This window comes from Micromys minutus, assembly GCF_963924665.1.
Source record: "Micromys minutus genome assembly, chromosome: 23".
In the NCBI taxonomy this organism is placed as follows: Eukaryota; Metazoa; Chordata; class Mammalia; order Rodentia; family Muridae; genus Micromys; species Micromys minutus.
This window is the reverse complement of record NC_137958.1, coordinates 46,003,687-46,029,034: the sequence shown is the minus strand read 5'-3', so window position 1 is coordinate 46,029,034 and position 25,348 is coordinate 46,003,687. Positions and strand designations below refer to the sequence as shown.

General features: G+C 40.2%; 1 protein-coding gene across 16 annotated transcripts in view; it reads left to right on the top strand.

Annotated features, from left to right (window-relative positions):
* The window catches only part of CADPS2 (calcium dependent secretion activator 2), a gene marked incomplete at its 5' end in the record, with an annotated part of 458,357 nt that overhangs the window by 186,791 nt on the left and 246,218 nt on the right, over nucleotides 1-25,348 (top strand). For all 16 annotated transcript variants that reach the window (XM_080936279.1, XM_080936287.1, XM_080936273.1 and 13 more), the window contains 3 exons: nucleotides 1,552-1,632; nucleotides 9,710-9,946; nucleotides 13,689-13,810. In XM_080936279.1, the coding sequence (XP_080792405.1) occupies nucleotides 1,552-1,632; nucleotides 9,710-9,946; nucleotides 13,689-13,810 (440 nt within the window). The remainder of the gene's footprint in view (nucleotides 1-1,551; nucleotides 1,633-9,709; nucleotides 9,947-13,688; nucleotides 13,811-25,348) is intronic.

Sequence of the window (25,348 nt, the reverse complement as noted above, 5' to 3'; positions counted from 1 at the left end):
GGCAGATTTACAGACCTGCATAGTCATTTTATCCTGGGAAAATCTGAATAAGACTGGTGGTTTTATTATGTTGAATATCCTGGGGGAAAGACACAACAGCTTCCCTTAGTTTTTCTCATTAGTCTACAAATCTACAATTCTCTCAACAGAAAAATACCACTTTAGGTTAAGTTGGATCCTAGCTCTTAAGAGAGATATGGGGAAAGAAGACCATTTAGTTCCTGATCCAGAAGCCACTCTGGTCAATCTAAAAAAAAACTCCTCACTCAGAGAAAAAGAGTGAGGAGTGGGGAGAAAAAGTATATCCATTTTTTCATAAAGCATGCTACAAAAGAAAGTATACAAAATAAGACAAAAAATGGGACATTAATCCAAGATTCTCATGTGTTAAAAAAAACACTGACAGAATTTGTTCTTTAAATCCTCTATTAGATTTATTAAAAATAAGTGTTGAACTAAATATTTAATCTCATTTGGGGATTTCTACCTGCCAAGGACCATTTAGTTCCCAGATAAAAGACACAAAACCGTTATATTTATGATAAGCCTTTAAAGCACTAGAGCTGGACACATATTAACCCTCCAAGCTGTATCTACTTCCCTATCAATAACCCCACATTATAACTTGACCCGTTCCATCTTGGCAACTCTTACTCCAACTGGCCAGCCCTCATGGCCACGTTTTCAAGATCCATCTGTTCCATGGCATCTTCTCCTCTCTACCTTCTCTCTCTCTTCCTTCTGGTGGTCCTACCCCAGACCCCAAAGCTCCGCCTATCTCTCTTCTGCCTAGCTATAGGCTATAGACATCAACCAGAACGTGGGGGCTAGTATTTAGCATTGTAATACAGAGAAAGCGGCTAAGCCTCAACAGATAAACGCTTTGATTCTGACTTACTTCTTATATTACACTCGATTCCCAGATTTGTTTGTGCCTGTGTTCGGGAATTTGACCTTTTATGACTCATAAGATGGCAGTGGAGAGTAGTCATGAAAGTGAGGGCTCCTCCTCTCTGCTTTTAGCTTTGTGATGTAGGCCTGGTACTTCTTGTCTTTGGCCGCATGTTTAGACAAATGCAGTTAAGTCTTTGATGTTTGTTTTTAAAGTACTGAAATGCCTCTCACTGAACAAACTTCCTTAAAATTCAGAAGTACAGGAACAACTCCTCTTAAAAATTAAGTAAAACTATTAATCTAGAGATACGTGTCTTTGACGATGTAAGTACCATTCTGGTGAAAGTTGAAGGACCTTGAAGAGAGGTGAATGGGAGGAAGGAGCTTGGAGATGAGCCATGGCAACCTCAAGGAAACAAGCATTTGTTTTAGATTTGTTGTTGCAGTGAATGCTTTCCGTAATAAATTGAGCTACTGGTTGAACTTCTTGTCACTAAAGCCCCGAGAAAACTAATATGATTGGACCCCAGTGGAATCAAGCAGACTTCTGAGGAGGCAGCTGGGGAACTTACCAAATCTTTTTCAGTTGTTCACTCTTGGTTTTCTTGCCCCTGAGATGCCATTTGTACACACGCACGCATGTCTTTTCTTTTAAAGCTGGACAATGCTGACGAGCAAGCAGCCCAGATCAGAAGGGAACTAGACGGCCGCCTGCAGTTGGCAGAGAAGATGGCAAAGGTACGTTAAACATGCTGACTGCTGTGTTCACCAAAACGAAACAGCCAGACATGCCCACTATATTAATAATGTCTTAACGCAAAATAACTGAATTCATATTTTCTAAATGGAGTATACTGTTAACCTGGGGTTTCCATATGTAATATGTGAGGTATCTAAATTCAATGATAAACTTTCTAATTGTTTAAAAGAATCTTTTTTTTTTAACTGCTAACTATATCTAGAAAAGTTTTAATACTGCATGAAGAAAAATAAAGTCATGGAGAATAAGTTCATTATAAAGATCATGTAAATTCCAAAATTCCCAGTGCACTGCTTGGCAAATAGTGGTGCCAATTATTCGATGGAATGACTGACTGTCTAAAATACAATTTGAAATGTATGAGACAGAACTCTGACAGAGAAAAGGTGTTTTCTTTTAGAATTCTAATTATTTTACTTATATAACCTCTGTTTCTGAGAACAGAAATCTATTTAAAACAAAAGCAGAGTTTTTTGTTTTTTTGGTTTTTTTTTTTTTTGTTGTTGTTTTTTTTTTTAACTATTTGGGTGTTTGCCTGGACGTATCTTCTTGGTCATCACAACTAGTCTTTGGTATGGATTGACAGATTAACTTATTTCAGTGACGTAAAACATTTAATTCTTCATAGTAAAATTTCAGGGATGTTGCTGTGGATTTTTCAGCACACGGGTCTTCCTTGTGCTGCGTAAAGGTTAAGTTCTTAGGTAGAGCATCTGCACACCATTTCTCTTCCCCTCCCTTCCTCCATTTCTCCCTCCTTTCCTCTTCTCCTTCGTGCCCATCTTTCTCTCTTTCTCCTATACGTCCTCTTGACCTCCCTCCTTCTACTTTTATATGTGACATGTATATCCACATTTACAAGCCTTTGCTACAGAATGCAAATATGTCTGTCTGCCTAAACCATGACAGCAATTCTTTACAGCACTGGGAATGTTTCATATACTGGCTCCAACAGTTACATTTTGTACTTCTGCCAAGAAAAAATATATTTATGATCATATTTTCAGAGTGCTAATACTCTGCCTACCTAAATTTAGTGCTACACAACAGATTGAGATATTGGAAAGAAAAAGAGAAAGACAACAGAAATTGGAGAATAGGATTGGAAGGAACCAATTGTGAACCAAGGGAGGTTTCTGGAGGGACAATCTCCACATGACTGACCTTGTGGGATGATGCTATTAATCAGAGGCTGAAGAATGACAATCATATGCAGAGCAGAGTTTGAAGGAAATGTCTTCCTGATGTCCTCTAGACATTCATACAGGCACTGAACCATTCGAGAAAATGCATTGTACAATTCACTGCAGAGAAAAATAGAAGTCTGGAGATACTGGAAGCGTTAGAGCCTAGAGAAGTGCTAGGCCAACATTCTATCTAGAATGCTGGTTGCCTTTCTTGTAGGCCAAAGGCTAGGAAAGAATCTAGAGCAAGGTCTAGATACACACTTACAGTGACCTACTTATAAATTGCAGTCATTCACCCAGAGGCCTGTCCTCACATGCTAGGTTTCTAGTACAGTTTGACTAATATTATAGATGGCTACAGATAAAAAGAAAATTCTCAGTGTGGTCCTCAAGTTCCTGTCTACAGAGAATGCATTTTACAAATCCTGACCAGAGTAGCAAAGGATTGATTGGATCAACATTGACCATGAAGGCCTCCCTTTGGGACATCCAGTAGTCTCTATACAGATGTGACCGATTGGGAAAAGTATGGAGAAAAAAAGGTGAGCCAAATATGATTAGAAGAGCAAAACACTTCAAAAATGCAAAAACGTTTTAGCAGAAACATCAGCATTGCATGTTGAACAGGTTTCATTGTTCTCCACTTTGAATACATCAAACCAAGCCCTCAGCATCCTACTTAAAAGACTAAGTCAGCAATGCGCTGACCTTGTTGGTTTCATTACTCTGTAAGCCACAAGGGCAGTTGATAGTTTGGGTGAGATTACGCACTTCACCAGTACCAGAGATCTGCAGCATAAATAGAACACTTCCTCGGCTCCAGAGTCTATTTTTTTTCCTACATTTGATACCTCCTTAGTCTGATGCATTAACAGTTTGCAATCAGAAGCATCCTTTTCCATGCTTCATAAAGCAGTACCAACACGATAAATAATCAAGCCACAGGTCAGCAGTTTGTGTCAAGTAACAGGGATATTCGTGTTTATTATTTTAGCTAAGGAACAGTGAGGAAGAAGTAGGAAAGATGTTAACGAAATTGCAAAGACCATGTTTGCTTTTAGATGTACAGTAGTCTGCAGAGTATTTCCTTTTTGATGTTTATATTCACTGAACATATTTACTGGACATCCACTGTTATCAGCAAGCACTGTTGCAGCTACTTAGGCCATAGCCACACTAATACAATTGCCTTGGTCTTAAACAAGATGGCAATATTCCCACATGTCAAATACAGCTTACCTAGTATTTGGGAGAGCCCATGATAAGTAATAAATTCTGTTTCTAGCCCATGGAAGGTGATCTTTATGACCAAGGAAACAGATCCACAGATTTGACTATGCAGGAAGACGCTAACGGGTGGTCACATGACCAGGGTAGAAAAGCTCTGATGGAGTTGGCCCATGTTTCCTTTTATTCAAGCCCAAAAAGATCTTTGACTTATTTCTTTTCTCATGCTTCATATGAGATTTATTAGGAAATCATATTACCTGTGCATATTCTTTCAGACAGGATCTCTCTGTATCCAAGGGCAACCTAACCTTTCTGTCTCGGTCTCTTTGAGTGCTGAGACCATAGGCACAAGCCACCGCTCTCTGCTTCCTCCCACTTTAGAAATATTTCCATGAGATGGCAATGGCCACCATTCTTCCTCTTCTGTTTGGGTCTATTCATCACTGTCTTGGTCACCGGGGTAATTGTTCCATCCTTTTAGCTAGTCTTCTACAGGAAAATGGCCTCCAAAAAAAAAAAAAAAAAAAAAAAAAAAAAAAACTGCATCCCTGAAAAATCCCACCCCAGCGTTAGTGACAATCTCCTGAAAGCTGCAAAGATGAAAAGCTGTTCTGTTTACCTTAGAATTCGCTGGAACTGCAGGCAGCCAGGGCAAAGTTACATGCCACTGTAGAGGTGGGATGGCAGGAGGGAAAAATGGCTGACATCTCAGGAGAGGTCTTCTCATAATCGCTCTGATTTGTTTTGGGTATAATTGGCCACCTCACACCCAGAGGGCATGTTCCACAGTAGACCATGTAAAGACCAACTTTACTCAGAGTTGGCTGATTATAGTTGTTAATAGCATCAAAGTGTATCCATAGCAGCATCTACGCTGGTACCTGACAAAATAGCTGGACCCTAAGAGCTCGCCAACTCCACATAGTGTTCAGCCCCTCAGTCCTCTTTTATGCTCTGAAGTCCCGTCCTCACTGAAAACATCACCAGACAATCATATTGAATGGTCGTCTGTTCACTGTGATCTATTCATGACTGTTTCTCCATGCTATACTCAACTGATTTTCTATAGTAAGAAATGACTTTTTAACTAATACTTGTTAAGACTTCAGTTTATCTTTATGACACGAGAAGACTTTTGCCCATTATCTTTTTGGTGGTACTTCTGTCACCTGGAGCAGCAGAAATGCCAGATGCTAAAAGAATGGCTTGTTTGTAATATTTATTATTACCGTATTATGTATGTGTTTTGCCTATATGTATGTATGTATATATGTATGTATGTATGCATGTGTGCATACATCTTGTATGTCTGTGGAGGCCAGAAGAGTGCACTGAATACCCTAGAACTGGAGTTAAGGACATATGTGCTGGGATGCAAACCTCTGTTCTCCGCAAGTGCAACAGATGCTGTTATCCTTCAACCATCTCTGCAGCCCCCATGAATGTCTTTTGAATGACTGAGTCTTTACATATAATATATATGTAGTGGTAAATTTTAAAAGTTCTGTTGTTATTGGCACCACAGTCTCACTCAGCAGACGTGGGTCTAGTTCAGAGCCTGGCACATACCATGTGGTCCTCACACTGCCATCTCTCAGCTGTCTCTCTTTTAGTCTAGAACTTTGGCTACCAGTTCTCGTGTGAGACTATGTGGCACTGCAAGGATCTCTAACTTGGCCGCTCCTGGCTGCCTCTAAAAACTCAGGCGCAGTTCACTCCACTGCCCCTGTTGCTTCTGTCCCAGGTGGATACAACCACCACAGCACGTTCCTTTTCTCCACCCTCCAGTATAAACATGACTCAAACTCATTAACTTATCAAGCAGGTTTATATGTTAAATTCTCAGTCTACAAACCTGCACAATAAGCCTACAACTAGAGGAAAAAGATATAAACTGCCCATCCAGAAAAGATAAATTAGACCCATAGAAACCTTTAGAAGTAATCGTGACAACCACATTAAGCTAGAGATTCTCAGAGAGAAACAGACATGTCATCTTCCATCTCCTCTTACATCAATCTTTGCCTCCTGCCTCATCTTTCGCTTCCTTAGACCTTTCCCCACCTACCTCTCCACTGTCCAATCATGTATCACCTTAACATAAACCTACATATAATCAGGATAAATCCATGGCAGGACTAAATTCCTAACAAATTTGTAAGACTCTGGCCTTCTCTTATATTTGAATGGAGAGGAGCTATCAATATGCTAGGGAAGTAATACATACATATTTGTATATACCTCAGTATGTTCATGGCCTTTGGGACTAAGTAGTTCAAATGATATTAGAATCCTAAAATTAATACAGGTTGATTTTTCCCTTGGCCAAAGTGGCTGGGACCAGAAGTACTTCAGATTTGGGATTCTTCAGATGTTAGCATATATTTGTACATGTAAGCCATCTCGGTAGTCTGTTCAGAGTCCTTCACATTTATGCTTCACACCTTGATTGCATAGACTGAAGGTGGTTTTCTTTAGAACTTTGCTGGAAATGTATATGCACCTACGTAGTGACTCTACTTGTCCCACATTAGATGTGTGGCATCACAGTGCCCTGGACTTTGGAACATTTTGCATTTTTGGATTAAAGGTACCCAATCTGAATAGTTATGAAATAGAAAGCAAAAGTTTGTCACGTTGAGGACACTCAGCAGCAGCATAGGTCTGGCTGGAAAGGGAGGAGAAAGATCCAGAGAACCGGAAACAGTGGACAGCAGTAACAGAGACCCTGTAGATCCAGGATATAACACGATCACCATGTTAGAGGCACCAGTATACCATGGTAGACATGGAGCCAAACTAGAATTTCATGTATGAGAAAGTCTCACAGTTCAACAACTTGAAAATAATTCCTTGTCCAATCCCAATCACAAAGATGATCAGCTTTCACACATGTGCTGATCTGATAGAAGATTGATTCTGTTGCTTCCAAGAGGCCACAAAAGCAGATTAAATGAAGTTAACAGAATATTATCCATAAAGGCCAAAGCTTTAATAGGAAATTGGTGAGGATTTCTGTTGCATGTTGCATGTAATTATCAGAAAACAATCTAGGCTAAAGCTGGCAACTCACTGGAAATGATGGTCTCCCCAGACCCGTAGCTGTCCCTTAGCAGTGGTCTGCCCAATGTCCAGCGATTTGCTGGCAGTCTTTCACATTCCCAGTCATCTGTCCCCTGTGCCTAGCCTGCTAAGACTGGCTTTACCTGTGGACCCACCTGAGTCGCTGTGAATGATCACCAGATGATCTTAGTTTAGAATCAACAGATAACACCACAGCTGAGGGTGAAATTGATCTTCTTAAACTCATCAACTATTCTACGTTCGAAATCTTCTGGTGGCATATTCTGACAGATTCCGCCACCAGATCTCACAATTCTCAGTCTGCATGTTGCCTCCTTTCTCTCCACCTTGCTGTCCAAAAGGGATCGATCCTTCCTCCTGTGTTCCCTTTTCCACAGCCAACCAATGGATTGAGCATGAGGTCCCCAATGGAGGAGCTAGGGAAAGGACTGAAGGAGCTGAAGGGGTTTGCAACTCCACAGGAAGAACAACATCATCAACCTACCAGATCTCCCAGAGCTCCTAGGGACTAAATCACCAAACAAAGAGCACACATGGAGAGACCCATGGCTCCAGCAGCATATGTAGCAGAGGATGGCATTGTCCTGCATCAATGGGAGGAGAGGCCCTTGGTCTTGTGAAGGCTCAGTGCCCCAGTGTAGGGGAATGCCAGGATGGGGAGGCAGGAGTGTGAGGGTTGAGTGGGGAGCACCCTTATAGAAATAAGGGGAGGTGCATAAGATGGGGGTTTCCAGAGGGGAACCTGGAAAGGAGATAAAATTTGAAATGTAAATAAAATATCCAATTTTAAAAAGTAAAATGTAAGAAAATAAATAAATAAAAGTTCATGTGAAAAAGAAAATAATAAATGTATTTTTATGGTGCCTACCAATTTCTTCTTTGACAGATGATGAAGTGTGTTTAGCAATAGTTAAACATTTAGGGTTTTTATTTAATGTCTTAATGCTAATTTTCCATAAAGCAATACCTTGGAAATAAAAGCAAAACGAAACAAAAACAAAAGATGTATCTGAGCTTTCAAATATGTCACAAGTTTTTTTTCCTTCTCCTCTGTAAAGATAGAATTTTTAAAGACAAAATTATTAATTCTACACAAATACAAAATGAAAATACAGTATATTATTAAATGTATTCTCAATTGGCAAATTGTATAGTAAAAATATTCCAGAGAGAACTTAAGAAACAAAGTGTTTGGGCATTGTTTTTTACTTTCTTGGATTAGTTACAAAAGTAACTAATTTAAAATCCACACTTAAATTGTAGCCATTGAACTATTTTAACTAGAGGACAAACGTTTGTATCTTTCCCAGACAATATTGTTCAAGGTTACTTACAATGTCTTTGTCTGGAATGTTTAATCCCTAGTAAGCAGAAAGTGAGGCATCTGCTTACTATATAGGAAGTATAACTCAGCACCTGGCCCACTGGTTACAGTTGAGCATCTCTCCTAACTTTGAACAGATCTGTTCCAGCCTTCTTCTACTTCAATTTTGACCTTCACGGGATTTATCTCTAAATATTGATATTTTAGATAGTGCGTTACATTTTTCAATGTGTTTATTTTATTAGTATGAGTAGTTTATTTGCATGCATGCCTGGCACCACATTCATGCCTGATGCCTGCGGAGGGCAGTATAGGGCAGTGGATCCCCTGGACCTGAAGTGACAGATGGTTTTAAGGAACCATGTAGTTCCCAGGAACCAAACCCAGGTCCTCTGAAAAAATAAGTGCTCATGACTGCTGAGCTATCTCTCCAGTCCCTGGAATTTTGTTTTCAATTGAGTGTATGAACTGAAAACCTGACTGCAAAGATTTAGAGAGAAAAGCTGTCAGTGCACTCCTGCAATAAAGTACCATTTTCCAGATTAATCTGTTTCCTCTTTTCACTTAACGGGTTTCTATCATAAATTGGCCTTTTGCTTCTGCTGTGTGTGTGTGTGTGTGTGTGTGTGTGTGTGTGTGTGTGTGTGTGTGTGAGAAGGACTAAATTATAACCATCAGGGATCTTTTCATGTTTGCGCAGAGTGGAAATTAGCCAGTTTAGGAACTGAATCCATGTCCTTTCAATGAAAAGGAGTCCGGGCGTGAACACTTAGTACAAAGTATATAACCTACCATTCCTGCACACCTAGGGTGAAAATGGACCAAAGACAATTTTCTTCCGACTAGAAAAGCAGTATGTCCTGAATATCCCCTGGCAGACCACATTTCTCCTGCTCCTCCAAAGATGGCGGATAATTATGATTCATCTATCCGCTAAAGCATTTCTACATACCTGTTTTTACTTATGCACATCTTGTGACAATCATCAATCTGAAAGTACATATACACTGTACTTCATTTCATAACATAGCATTTCTTCATAAAATATAGCAAATATATGTGGAGATATAGTCTAGACTGCCAAAACCTGGGGCTTTTAAAGCCCCCAAACTGGAGTTGGCAGAGGCATTGTATAAGTATCATAGTTCTGTATAGAAGAGTCACCATGCAATCTTCTCTAGTATAACTATAAGGGGCCCAGCCTGACATTATTTTTTAATTGTTTTTCAGGAGAGAAGATTCCCCAGATTTATCTCAAAAGAAATGGAGAGTATGTACATAGAAGAGCTTCGAGCCTCCGTGAATTTGCTAATGGCCAACTTGGAAAGTCTTCCAGTTTCAAAAGGCGGTCCAGAATTTAAATTACAGAAATTAAAGCGTTCACAGAATTCTGCGTTTCTGGACCTGGGAGATGAGAATGAGATCCAGCTGTCCAAGTCTGACGTGGTGTTGTCATTCACCTTAGAGGTATGTCGCTGTCCCTCTCCCTCGCTGCAGAAGTCAAGCTGCACTAGGGTTGCCATTGACCTTTGTGAGGTTTGGAATTTAAAGCAGGATGACTTGTCTAGAAAATGGTGAAGAGCCTCATTTCTGAACAACTAGGTTCTATATGCAGATGGATACAAATTGTGTTTTAATTGTAACACTCAGAATTAATGAAACAGCTTTGAGGCATATGTATACTCCCTGCAGACTAGTGTTAGTACATAGATAATAATAAATATCAAACACCCTGGGGCTGGGGATAGGATTTGAGAATGTAACTGGCTTCTGTCTAATGTGTTGTTGGTCAATGTTGGTTTTAGTTTTCTTCACATTCTAGAATTTAATCAAGCACATAATTATAAAGCACGGTGTTATGTACTGAAACAAACCAAATGACACAGGTTTAAAAGTATGTTTGCGAACCACAGAAGTTTTATCCATTTTATGCAAGCCCAGAGAAGCAGAGATTCGAACCAGAGCTACCACTGCTGTTCCTTCATGGCTTGCGTGATTATGTGTTGATCTGTGTCCGTGTCTAATGTAGAAATGTGGACTGTGTCTCTGGGTTTATACACCAATTCCTGCAAACGTCCTGGGAGAAAGGCCTCATGTAAAGTAAATGATGATTAAAGACTGAATTATCAACACTCCAGTGTGTTCTTTGTGCAAACGTTAGCATGGCCAAGAAAAAGTTTACGTATTTTCCACAGTTGTATGTGTGGCTGTGCCCACACATGTTCCTGTTTGTGCTCACCTTGGTCAGCACATGTTTAACATCAGGTTAATGTCTTCCTCAAACATTCGCACTTGTTTTTGAGATTGGGTCTCTCACTGGAAACCTAGAACTCTCCATTTCAGCCAGGCTGGCTGGCCAGTGAGCCCGCTTGTCTCCACCTGACACGCAGGTCAGCACAGTGCTGGGGTCTCAGATGCCACATAGCTGTGCTGAGGATCTGAACTCAGATCCTCATGATTGCAGAGCGGGCTCCTTACCCATTGAGCCATGTTCCCAGCCGCTCTGGTGAAGCTTTCACTGAAGTATTCACTGAAGCTCCTTCCTGAGACTGGTCCTCTCTCTGTGCCGTTCCCAACGACACCAACCGTATTTGCTGAGTGGCCTGACAGAGATATCCGATCATGGAGGCAGATTTTAAGTTCCTTTGGTGGTGTTCGGCTTGCTAAGTGGTAGCAGGAAAAGCAAGTGGCTGCTGCGGTTCGTTTGCCTTCGGCTTTAGGGACTTGAAAATAATGCAGCTGCCGCTCGCTCTGCTTCCAGGATTGCTGTGTAGGTGAATGTGTTAAATCGGTGTCAGTGAAAGCACGGGGCTGTCTTCTAACTCCATTCATCCTGGCTGTACCTAATGGCTTTGCCAAATTGCTTTGCCTCTGGGTTTCTTCTCAGTCTTCCCAGCTTCAGAATATAAAATTGTTTAATTTGCAAACACACCGTAGATTACATGTTGAATTTTTCATCATGCACTGACATCGATATTTGGCTGGCTGAAAAAATACATGTGCTAATACTTTTAAAAGTTTATTTTCTCCTAAGTTATATAATTGTGGTCTAACTTAAACCTAACGAAAGTTTAGCATTTTAATCTTAAGTGGGGAAAATGATTTTAATAATATATAAATTTACACTTTAAATGAATATTCAAAAGTAAAAACCAGTTCTGGGCATTGTTGTTGTTGTTGTTGTTTTGAACTCTTCATAAATTATAAATACCTTAGTACTTTTTCGTTTTCAAAGCCAGAATTAGGATGGCTGACTGAATGGTTACTTTGCACTTTGTTGCACTATGTTAGATTAAGCTATTGAGTTAGCAGCTACTGCCTAAAGAGGCCACTGCAATCTGAAACTTCCTTTTGTGTGGTCCGAGAAGCTTGTGTATTTATAACATTGTTTTGACAGCCTTTATTGCCTTATCTGACTAAGTCGCATAGCTTGATACATAATTGCTCTCTGTGCTCACAGTGTTTCACAAACAAGTGATGTGTCCAGCATCACAATGAAATCCTGTTAAGTGAGGATGCTCCAGAGCCCCTGAGGGACGGCTGGCTAACCTTCCAGCTACCGGCTGCAGCACCAGCCAGTCCCTAAGCAAGGCTAGATCCTTGGACCCTGATTTTAACTATGGAAATCCGTACAAGCCAACAGTCAATTCACTGTCTAGCTCTGACATTTCTGTTTTTAGGTTTAGAGTTGGTCCAGTGTAGAATGTCTCTTAACCAACGAGTGAATCTAGGCTAGAAGAGATAGAGTACAGGTTTGAAAAGCTTTGCTCAGCCTGTGACTCCTTCCAAGCACATGGCCCCTGCTCCCCTCTCCTCCCGTTCCTGTTACCACATGCCCTCTCTGCATCACTGTACCGCCAGGCTGTGGCTCAGTGCCTGACAGTTAGCTGCAGAATGGACCCATTTTCCCCTTGTTTTCTGTTTACTGGTGTGTGGAAAGCAACCAAGCAGTGTCTGCTCAGCTCCATTCCGTGTATAGTGAATGGATTATGGGCACTTATGCTTTGAAAGGTGGTTGGACTTACAGAAGAATTACATTTGCACGAGTTCCGTACACAGAGCCTTTAGAAGGAATTTTGAAAAGGCGGTGCATAAGCTAATACACAGAAAAACATGGAGGTTAAAATCGAGCAAAACAAGAAAAGCGAATGCTGGTCAACATAGGAGTCTGTGACCTGCATCGGGGAGTCTGTGACTTGAATCTGCCCACGTCTCACATTGAATTTTTATACTGATATCTCACTAGCAGACTGGTGCCTGCCTGTGGGTCTGCGGAAGCCTGGCCACACACAACCATGGTGCCTGTCTGTGTATTTGCATGTCGTGTACACATACTGTCTCTTGCCTCTTCCTTTCACTTGCAAGACAAACGTTTCTATTTTCTTCCCGTTGCATTAGACACGGAGAGTCCGAGGAGAGGTAACGGTGCATACGACACAGCTTCATTTTATTTTCTGTAGTTTCATATTCAGGTTTTGTTGAAAATCAATTGAAATAGCTATCATTCGATTAGCTGATAATCTATGATTATTGGCTCTCTCTCACTAATATTTGTGGTTGCTTTTGACCCCTCCTTGGAAAGCAGACCTGAAGGGCTTTGTTCTACTTACATGTACCAGCCTATAATGATCCTCAGTTCATTAGTGTCTCTTCCTCCCCCTGAACGTTCATGCTGCCATTCCTTTCAAAGTTATTATTTGTTCTTTAAATTTTTCACACATGCATATAATGTACTTTAATCAACTCTCTTCCTTCAGCTCCTTCCAGATCCCCTTTCATGTCTGTCTCCTAACTTCCAAGTTCATGTCATCTCATATGTGTGTATGTTTATGTGTGTGTATATACATGTGTGTTTGTATGTGTGTATATGTATGTGTGTGTTTGTGTGTATGTATGTGTATATGTGTACATATATATGTATGTGTGTGTACAGAGATAGAGATAGATCTTTTACTGAGTGCAAAATTAGTGTGACCCAAATAGCCATGGGTGGGAAGCCATCCACTGTTTCACACGTAACATGCCAGGAGTAGCAACTTTGAAGAAAACTGGCTTTCTCTTCCTAGAAACCATCTAATGCCCTTAGATGCTCAGCTAGGAGTGGGAATGGGGTCTCATGTGCTCCTTACTCAACTACTCATGCTGTTATTTCTCTGTATTATTGTCCGCCATCAACGTCATGTATTAATTTCTAATTGTTTTGCCGTAGATTGTCATAATGGAAGTGCAAGGATTGAAGTCCGTGGCTCCCAATCGGATTGTTTACTGCACAATGGAGGTGGAAGGAGGGGAAAAACTCCAGACAGACCAGGCTGAAGCGTCAAGACCACAGTAAGCTTGCTGATTAAAAACATGAGAGGGGCATTTTATTTCACTGAAATAAATATATCTTGTTTTATGCACAATTATATACTTTTATTCCTAGAAACAATAACCATCTGGATACCTCTGTCTCAAATCTACTGGGATCACCATGTGCGTTTTTCTTTTCCCACTGTATGTTTTTAACTAAAATATAAATCCCCTATTCATTCTGCTCTCTCCAACCCCTCCTATATCTTCTCCTTCACACTCCTTTCATATCCTCACCACCAACAACAAACCTGACTGATGCAGGTAGGAAGCAGATCACGAGGCAGCAAGGGTTTGTTTCTATGTCATTTATAAGGACTGCATGGGTTGCAGGAACCTGTATAGATTGCTGCCGTTGTGCCGTAGTATCTTCCCCTTGCCTGTGGTTCTGCTGTGAACTAATGTAGAAAATGCCCTGCACTGAACCTTGGGCGGTTCTAGTGAGTGAACAGTTAAAGGATAATTCCACACACAATCCACAAAGGATGAGGCTGTCATTTGCTTGCATATCATGCTCCACACTTTGGAAATGACTTTAATGAAACCGAGGAGACATTCCATTGACCTGATTTAACTTTGGGAAGCTTTACTGTCTCTCTGGCCTGAGGGGTGTTCATCTGAAGCCCGCTTTTAGAACCCATTGTTTTGCTTTCCTGCACGGTGACAATAGACATCTTGACCATTCAGGGAACGTCTACTGAGATTCTGCCCAGCACTGGTTAGGTTCTGAAGAGGAAATAAACAAGAATTGCATTGCTTTGAAGCAAGAACTTTGGCAAGATACAGAGGGCTAAGGATTAAGAGTAGAAATTTTAAATGGAGTAGTGTGGTGTTCAGAAGCTGTCAATCAAACACTTCTACCTCTCAAGCTCTTGCCTGCCTCCACTTCGACTTGCAGTGTTTCTGGGACCATGCCTCCCTCTGTTGCCTTGACTACTCTTGCTCCTCTGCCCTGCATTTCATGAGGTCACAAAACCACACCTTTGTATTCTCTCTTCTTCTGTAAAACCTTGTCCCTGGGAATCTCAGATATCATTTTTTGAGAATTACCCTTTACTTCACATAACCAACCCAGTGAGAAATAGGTATTTTCTGGCTCATCTCTTTAATTTGTAGACTGACACTGCTCCTAGTCTGTTATTTTTTATGTGTTATCTGTTCTTTATTTAAACAAAGAATGAGAGAAAAATTATAACCTATTTAGTCTTATGTCTTTGTACTCACTGGGGATTTATTTAGTTGTTGGAACTTGTTTATGACATAGCTGCAGTCAATATTTGAGAGTAATAGATGATGTAATTACCAAGTTGTGCAGTCTTCTGCACTGTCAATTGTGGGGTAACTGTCGCCCCACAAATAAGCTCTGACTTGTTAGCTGCTAACATCTAATCATACCAGCTCTGAGAAGTGACGCATGTACTCTGTGAGCACATTTTGTATCTTTGCCTGTTCTGGACATTTCATGAGTTTAATCATGTCATATGTGTTCTTTGGCAAAACATCTTTTTAGAGCACAGTGTTTACATCTTATACCAGGTATCTGATAATGTACTATTGTATGCCAATATCCACGAACACACTTTGTATGTCTGTTTATTTTTGGATAGTCAATACTGGAACTGTTTACAACTTTTGTGAGTTTTTTAAAAAATGCTACATACACCTTTTTGTTCAGGTAAGTTATTTGAGTTCAATACTTAGGTGTACACTTCCCAGGTATGTAATAATTCTGGATTTAGCCCTTTAAAGAATGAGAACACCTTTTCACTTATTCTCTGGACCATTTCTGTTTCATTAACACTGTACAAGAGTCTCAGGTTCTCCACATTTTCACTGATACTTAATTTTCACTGTCTACACATGCATACCATGAGCATGTACACGTGCCTGTGGGGTTGGATGTGTGTGCAGATACGTGTGTGCAGTCTTGCAGCTCAGTAATCTGTTAATAGTTCCTTTTCAAATTGAGCTTTCTGTTTCATAGGGGTCAAGTTTAAGTTGTTCTTTAGATTTTTAAATGTCAGTTTATTATTTGAGAATTTCATAAATGTGCACAATTTATGGTCCTGGATTCTCTCATGTTCTCTTCCCAGGTCCTCATCCTCCTCTTCCTCCTCTTCTTCTTTTTCATTTCAACCGACTATGCATTGTTGTTTTTGTGGGTATGGAGCCAACCACTGCCAGAATCTTGGCAACCTACAGAAAGTGGTTGGTAAGATTTACTCCACAGTTATAAATATGGCCACACAGTGCCAAACTGGTCATGATTGTAGTATTCAAGGTTCACAGCGAGGTAATGACTCTTCTCCCACAGCAGCCTACACAGCGCTTCCTGACAAAATGAAAGCTATCCAGAAGGAAGGAAGCATCTAGGTATGAGCTTCATTGGTCTGTAGTGGTTCTCACACTTCCTGATGCTGAGACCCTTTAATACAGTTCCTCGTGTTGCAGTGCCTCCCCCGTCATAAAATTATTTTGTTGTTACTCCACAACCATAGTCTTACTACTGTTTTGAATCATAATGTAAACATCTGATATGCAACTCTCAAAGGGGTTGCAACCCATAGGCTAAGAACTGTTGTTCTATGCTCTGTAGCCAAAGTACATGGTGTTTTCAGCAATAGGCTCTTATAGTATCTTAGGGAAATCCAGGAACAATGACACTTGCCTACATTTTTCTGGAGTCTCTGGGACCCTTTAACTAACAACTCTAAGGCATGTATCCTAAACCTGGCAGTAGGCTTGATGTTTGATGACTTCTGGTGACAGGGGCACACATTATCCCTGCCACCCCATCCCACCTTCCATGTAGAATAGCTCCAGTTAAACTTTCTTTTCTTATTGCATGCTTTTAGAAAGCTTTTAAAAGAGTAAGTTTCCATATGGCCTTTTCCAGTTCTCATGGTGTTAGTTTTCCGTTAGCCCCTCTCTGCTTAAACCTTTCTCCTTTATATTCCCTTTAATTAACTTATAACTTGAACGTGTTTCTTCCTTTTGAAAAGTTAAGGCTTATTTTCACAACATTGTCATGTAGAGAGTTTGACTTTGGCTTATGTTCTTATTAATATATGCGCTCAAGGCTGCAAATGAATGCGTACGGTGATTGTGTGTGAGCTGTGTGCTCCTATATAACGGTCTCATCGTTGTGGGCTTCTGCAGTGATGTTAGCCACGTGTGTGTCTGCAGTGGACAAAGTGAAGGCAGAAGCCTCTTAGCTACGGGTAAGAAGTCCCACTTTGAGCCTGGCCAGCTGATGGCTAGTGTGACTGAAGTCCTGTCACCACTCACCATTCTCTCGAATTCCTGAGCTCTTTGGTAGCCCTTACCTTCGCTTATTTGAACTCTGCTACCAGTGTGTGAGTCTGAGACAGAGCGGCAGGTCCTACCAATTCTCACTGCCCTGCCTTGTTCTCTCCAACCTCTTTAAGAAGTTTTATTTGGTTATAATATGTATATCACAAGTGCACTACTTCACAAATGTTGGCAGGCACTAACACTTTCAATTGCATCACTATTTCATAGTTATTGTGTCCTTGAAAACACTGAAACGCGCCCATTTGTAGTCTGTTTTTGCCTAGACTCCAGAAACAGACACACCAGTGTCAATACACTGAAACAATATATGAATAGAATCACACAAAAAATTATTTTTTATATTTGGTTTCTATTTGGTTATCATAGCTTTTACAAAACTGCACATTCACTTTATACTTACATATTTCCTTAATACTAATAATTTTCACAAATAATAACAATTTATGGAATGTTCACTGGATATCTAAAATAGCCATTGGTAGTTATTGCAACATTCTGATAGGAAACTTATTAATGAATGTGTTAGTCAATTAATATTCTCCATCAGCAGAGAGAAAAATATTACAGTAAAGACCTCATAGTCTTTTACACTACTCTTCACAAGGAAATTTGACCAAAATAGCTTTTGTGGTTTTATGTGAACAGAGTAACTTTTAAAATGAATTAAAAGATTTGAACAGATAGCTGCCTCCCAGGGGCTGACAACCTAGATACCTGCAGACTGAGTGCTACAATGTTGCTTTCCGGGGTGGTTACTTCCCCTCCCCTGCAAACTCATCTTGCACGACAGGAAACAGGTTTGTCTCTCCCATCATCATTCACAATTACGGCTCAGACACGTTCTCTACATTTGTCTTGCTTCAACAGTTTGTGCTTTGTTGGAGACCAGTTCATCCTTCGGCCTGATACTAATTAAAGTTCCTTATTTAGCCCATATCTCCAATAAACTCAATCAAGAGTGTTAGCCGATGCCTGCTACGTTCCTGTAGCTCAGAATCCTTGCTGGCAATTAGGCAGAAATGGCCAGGAAGGCTGTTGTATTACTCAGAATATAGAATTTGAGGTCCAACAGAAATAATGGTTACAGACTAGTTTGGCTAAAAGGATGGCTGAAGATGAGATCTAATTTGGTAAAGTTTTGCTTTTAATGTTAATCTTTTAACATACATAACAGAAGAGGAAAATGGGGAGAAGCTATACTTTTGCCAAGGAAAGTTTAACTCTCTAGAGACGAGGTAGGAAGATCTTTTTGATTAGAGCTTTAGAGTGTTTTAACTGTTGCCCTTATCTTCATCTGAGGTTTAGCCCATAGCGTTAATGAAAGTACCTAAAGGAAGTGGAGGGGTATTAAGTAATGACAAATGGGGTCACGAAGGTTTGTGATGGCCACATAGTGGACAGAGATTTGCTGATATGTCTGTACTTTGAAGACCTATTGCTTCCAGTGGTGATCATCCTTTGATTGCCTACATATTCTCAAGATCATATGATCTTCCAGGCAGAGCCTTGATGGGGCTTGGTCCTTTGGCAATGAAGGCAATGGATACTTCAAATGCACAGAGAATAACATATAGAGTAAGATCTAACCTCATCAGTTTCAATGTGTGCTTCATTATGATAACAATGACAATCAGAACAATAACGTAACAATTGGTTCCATTCACTTGTTAAAACAGACACCTAGAGGTGGTATTACTACAAACCTGAAGTTTTAGCATTTGGAAAGCTCAGGCAGGAGGATAGCAGTTTTGAAGCCAGACTAGATCATCTATCTCAAAGCCTTCAAAACCCAAGCCCTACAGAGCAGCAGCATACTTACACCTTACACATTGTGTTTTCTCTGCTTTATGGAGCTGTTAGATTGCACTGCTGAATCCCTGGTTCTTATCTTCTTGAGAGGAGTCAGATAACAGAGTAAGAAGAAACAGGGGGGAAAAAAGATAAGTCACATCATTAGATAAATGTGTTTATGGATGCTAGACAGAACATGAGGAATATAGCTGACTTCTGATATACATAAGTAAACTTGATAATTTTAACCTGAATAGTTATAACATCTGTGCAACCATCAGATTCTCAAGGCAATAAGAATTTCTCAGCTGCAAGTGTAGAGCTTCTCAGAATGACCCAAGGAGTAGGGCAAATGTTTGAAAGACTAAATGTTCAAACCACATTCAAACTAAAAGATGATACATTTCTTAAAGTTATATTCATTTCCAGTTTATTAATATCAAATTTTTCAAGTAGTATTTATTAATCAGATATTTTTATAAATTATAAATAAACTATGCTACATTTTGTATCAAAAATCTTCCAATTTGCAAATCAAAAAGAAACCATTTGAACATGCAGGTTTTTTTTTCTTTCTCATTTCTATCTTGAAAATCATGACAGATTGTTTCCTCTTCTTAAAGTCGCTAAAAATAACATCTTTGTAAGCCTGATACTGATAATAAAGAGTAAAATGGAGCCTGAAGAGACAAACACTGGCCCAAAACAGCATTAAATGCATTGAGAATATACTCAATTGAGAAGAAAATTAATCCAGGGTCTTCATAAATGAAGACATAATAAACTGTGAATTTAGAATAAAGTGTCAGACTTTAGCTGGATAGATACCTGTAACTTTAATTTTTTTCAAAAACCTATTTTTAGTGATGGTTCTTAAGTGTTTTAACCTCCTTGTAACCTGCCACCCACCAAAGGTAGTAGAAAAGAAAGGATACAGGAGTGGGTGGGGGAGTAGACTTGCTTCAAAAGGTTCTTTGGAGCACCTCCCATTCCTGTTGTCTGGAAATCGGCACCACGATGTTGGTGCGATGGGGTAACCAGGTGTATAATACGTAGACCTTGTCTTCCAGGAGCTTCCTTTTGACTTCCTGTCGGGTGCATGAAAACATTTCTAACACCAGAACAGGAAGCTTCCTGTGAGACAGTACCACCTAGGAAAGTCTGTACCAACATGGCACCACCAGTGGACGTGACAAAGTGCACAGGAGAATGGGCAACTCCTAAAGCCTACAGAACCCACACGGAGAACATCAGCCTACATAAAGGACTACAGCAAACTGAGGGGTGTTGAGAGAGAGAGAGAGTCTTCCCCAGAGAGGAGCTCACACACTCCTTATCCAGTACCTGAAATCACACATACGAGTAAACCAGTTGGGCTCTGTGCTCTTCTTTTCCCACCCCCAACTCCAGCATCTCTAAATATTCTTGAAAAGCATTCTCTTCAAGAGAGTAAGTTCTTTTCTTGTGTTCAGGGCTCTTAGGCTAGAGTTACACAATCCATTCTGGACCCATGCCATTCTGGCTGAGACGGTGTTTTCTAAACCAAGACATGAGGCCTCCTGGATAAACAGGACAGCTTGTTTCCCAAGGAATAACTCAGCCCAAGGCTAGAGTTAGGAGAAGTGATATATGCTGCCTCTGCCTCCGTAAGTACTCTTTCGTAGTGTATGAGAGAGCCCATATCCTTTTCACAGTGATTCTTTTCCTGTTTTTTTTTATTTTTTATTTTTTATTTTTTTAGAAGAATGCTATTCCGCTCAGCTATCTTCCTTCCCTGTTGATTCTTCTCCAGAACAGAAACCCTCCAGGGCAATACTGAACCGGGAGAGATTACTGTTGATTTTCAGAGAGTGATTGAATTATGATGCCATAAATTCTTTAGCAAATGAGATGTCTTCTAGTGCTTTGTTTTCACCCAAGTTGATGGATTTATTCAAGTCTTTACCTGCTAAATAATTAAAAGCTAGTCTTTGCCTGTTAATCACCGTAAGCCTTGGAGACATTTAAATAGAAAGTAAACAAATAGATAGGCATTACTATAATAATACTCCCTTACACTCATTTTTCTTTGTTCTTATAACAGAGAAATGAAACCCTGAAATAAAATCCAGGCTGAACTTTGATTCACTCTACCATTAAGCACTAGGCAACTCTGGGCACTGCTGTTCAGGAAACAAGTCATAAGCTGTTTCTTTGAGACGTGTGTTTTAGAAGTGAATTGCACTTTATCATTTACACTGATCCCCTTGAGTACTAGTAATTTCAATAACTAGTTTTACTATAAGAACATTATGGCTGGAACACACTATATATATATATATATATATATATATATATATATATATATATATATATATATATATGTTTGATGTAGATAAATAAGATCTTCATCAAAAAATGCTCACTCTGTTAATGTGCATCATGATCAAATTCTAAGTCTCTGGAGAAACAGAAACAAAGTAGCAGTTCCAGGAAAAAGGGAACATTGTGTTTTTGTTAATCATCCTGCTGGTCCACTGTGAATGGGAGGGACTGTAGTCACACTGCTGTAAACATTATATATAATGGATCCTACTTAAAAGGAACATTGTGGGCATTAGACATCATGGATTCCACTTAAGAAGAACATTGTGGTTTTTATGTTAAATGCCAGTGTTTTAAATACATCCTTTGCAACTTTTTAGAATTTACCACAAAATTTCTAAATGCCTACCTACCAATGTGTGAAAACATTATGTAGCTTTCCAGAAGGTTTGAAGGCTGCTTTTCTAAGATCTGCAGGATCCTGGAGTTAGAACTAAGCCTGAAGGTTGAGAGATTTGTCACCATGATTCAAGGGGAAATCACAGACCGAGAGATGCCTTCACTCTTGGCTCAGCCACAAAGGCAAGTAAAGCTGCCTGGGCCCCTCCAGTGCTGTGACACAGATCTTTTCAGATCAGAACCTTCTATGGGGTAGTGAAAACCACATCTAGGGGGACACAAAAATGATGCTTAGAGTACTAAAGGCAGAGAAACAAAAGATGTTATGTTTATGATAAGGAAGCATAAAATCACTTGAAGAAATTTCACTGAATACCATTTTATGTTTTGTTAAATAAGATTGTAATTTTTAAAAATAGCCAAAGGCCATAACTTAATATATATATATATATATATGGTAACAGTTAAGAAAATTAATAATCTTGAAAACAATTTAGTTGTTAATGATGGTAAATACTCTATGTGTGACTCCCCCATGTTCTTACTGCTACCCATAGAATTATCTAGTGAATCACATAGTTGTCTTCATTGTGTCTCTTGCCAACAGTACTTCTGCAACAGTGCAGAAAATGTCCATCTCATACACGGGTATTTCCCTCAGTCAGCCATGACCCATATCCTCCACGCCCCCAACTACCTACCTCCAGCAGCCACCCTCGACTCCTGTTTTCCTTCATAGTTTAGCTTTCTGTGTACATGGGACCATAGGGCAAGTGACCTGTTCAACAGTTCAAAGTATCATCCTCTGAAAACTACGATTTCAGTGTTCTTGTGGTCGGCACTTATCAGTATACCATAGACTTCTGGTGACTAATGACGTGCTCACCAGTATAAACCCTAGCAGTACTGGTTAGCTGTGGTGTCATGGATAGTTAGTTAAGCCTCTGTGAGTCTGTTTCTTCACTGGGAAAAATGGTGACAGCATTGCCTGTTGGAAGTAATGTTGTGAACTGAAGTACGTATGTAGAAATTCGTAGCTCCCTCTTCTGCCTCTGTCTCTTCCTATATCCTTGCTTCGTATTCTGTTAGCCATTCTTGCTTGACTCAATTTTCTGTGTTTTCCTCTACTCTAGTTTTCATGCTTCTCCTGTCTTTAAACTTTTTCTCCTGCCACTTTCTAAGTTTCAAGATGTTGAATTTCAAGATGGTAGTGGTGTGTATGTGTGTGTGTGTGTGTGTTTGTGTGCTTTTTCTTTTTCTCTTGAAGCCCTGCCTGGGATTTTTGCCTTGGATGTTTTTATTGTATCTGATATTTATTCAGTAAGCACTATTTTTTATTAAGATTTGAGCATTAGTTTCCATCAAATGGCTGTGGCTTTCAACATGAACAATGTCCCCGTGTCAGTTTATGATGGGAGAACATCCTTTGGTTGTCATGCACTCACTAACATCATTAGTTTTGTTTCTCAGTTGGTGTCATAGAAGATTTATATCTGTTCTGCTGAAACTCAGCCGTCAAAAGATCTCTAGCACTCTGTCGTAAATTTTGGCAGGAACCTTGAAACCGTATCTCCCATATTGGCATTGTGTTAATATATTATGCCAAGGGCACTCAACTGTTCCACATTTTGGAGCTGTGGAGTTGGGATGCAGCTGGGACTCCCCACTGGGAACACAGATCTGCAGGATGAAGACTGGTCTGACAACAAAGGCAACTTCGTGTCATCAGCATCCTTTGAGATACAATAAAATTGGAACAATTCTGTACAAACACCTTGGAGTCTTACTCTGTTCCTATCTTAATAGCGCACCTGAGATGGGCAAGTATTTAAAGAAAGGAGCCTTACTGAGCTCAGGTTTTGTGGAGGCTTTACTGTCAAACAGCATCATTCCAGTTCCAGTGAGTCCTCTTTGCCATCACTGTATCTTATCAAGGCAGGACCCCCCTGTGAGACGGAGAGCTCCCAGAGTGAAGCCAGGACTCAGAGCAGGACTGCAACGGGACCAGGACTGCAGCGGGACCAGGCTTGCATCTCTATGGCTAGGGTACCTTGAGAACTTCACCGTTGCCTTACCATCAGTTGGCTTCACCACACAGGCTGCCATACCAAAGACCACGCTTTTAACACACTCACCCAGAAAGCTACAGGAGACCAGCAACCGACCCTAATTGCACCATGGCAAGCTCCTTACCATTCATGGGGAGAAGGGGCTACAGAGAGTCGTTTAGATAAGTTGTTGTATTTAGATAGCACAGGGTATCTGAAGGGCTATGGGTAATGGGAGCCCACGATGCCACCCCTCCTTAGTCCTGTGTACTTACGCTTGAGTGCACAGCCTTCCCCAGTCCCTCTGTGGCCCCAAACTGTTCAATGCTTTAAGACCAGTTTGAATTCAAATCTGAGGGTCTAAGAACACACCTCTCGTGTTTGGAATTTCTCACTGTTTACGATTTTTGCCTGTGCGTTCATATGCTTATGTATAGGGGTATAAATGTAGACATACGTGTTTGTATGTATGTGGAAGCCAGTTGCCACTCTCTAGGAACCATCCCACATTGGATTTTGAGACAGCAACTGTCACTGGGCTGAAGCTCACCAAGTAGGTTTAGGTGTCTGGCTAATAAGTCCCAGCAATCAGCCAGTCTCTGCCTCATCAGAGCTGAGATTCTGTATGCCACATGCCCAGCTATTTTTTACGTTGGTTCTGAGGATCAAAGGCGGGTCCTCATGTTCACAGAGTGAAGATTTTATGGGCTGATATTGAGCCCCATCCCTATAATGCTCTTTCTTATTGAGACTTTTTACATTAACACTAATAGGATTATAGGTTTCCGTTTTTACATTCAGTCTGGTGACATATGTGGCTCTGTAGAAAGTTCGTCTTTTAATGTCCATATTATGCAGGTGGATACACACACTATATAGTAATTTTTTTTCAGTTAAGTAATTGTATGAGATATAATCGTGGTGCCTCTAGTAAGATTAAGGGGCTGCAGAAACGACTCCACAATTAAGAGAGCACAGTGTTCTTGCAGAAGACCCGCAGCTGGTTTTCTGGCTCTCTAAGCAGCCTGCTCACAGCCTGCTGCCTCCAGCTCTAGACCTGATACCGGGGACCTCCGCAGCCACCTGAACTCACATGTGAACACTCTCTCACAGGCATGCAGACACACATATGATTCAGAATGGCAGGATCTTCGCAGATCCAGTTTACTTTTACATACATCTCTATACCATTTATCTCAACCATTCACATTTGGAAAAACAGGGACATTCTCTTCTACTCTCCTGTGATTCTGGTCTATATGTATGCAAAAGCACTCAGCTCCAATCGCCTTAGTGACACCTTTGCCCTCCTAAAGCGACTTTTTGGGGAATATATATCCATTACAATAATTTTTTTCTTCATAGTTTCAATCTTAGTTTTGACACCAGGTCACTTAGAAAGATTAATGGCAAGTTGGTTGTTTTTAAGTCATTGTATTAAAAAAACAACCAGACCTTGTAAGCATCCATGTATGGAGTTTTCAGATGACATCACCTGAGTCAGGTCACTTTACTGCATAACTTCTGTAAAGTAAGATGCATATGGATTTTTCTTTTCTATGAAATTTGTCTAAATAAATAAATAAAATGGAGGAACCCTATTCCCGAGAGTATATAACGTCATTGGCTTAAGGAAGGACCATGTTTGTGAAAGTTCACT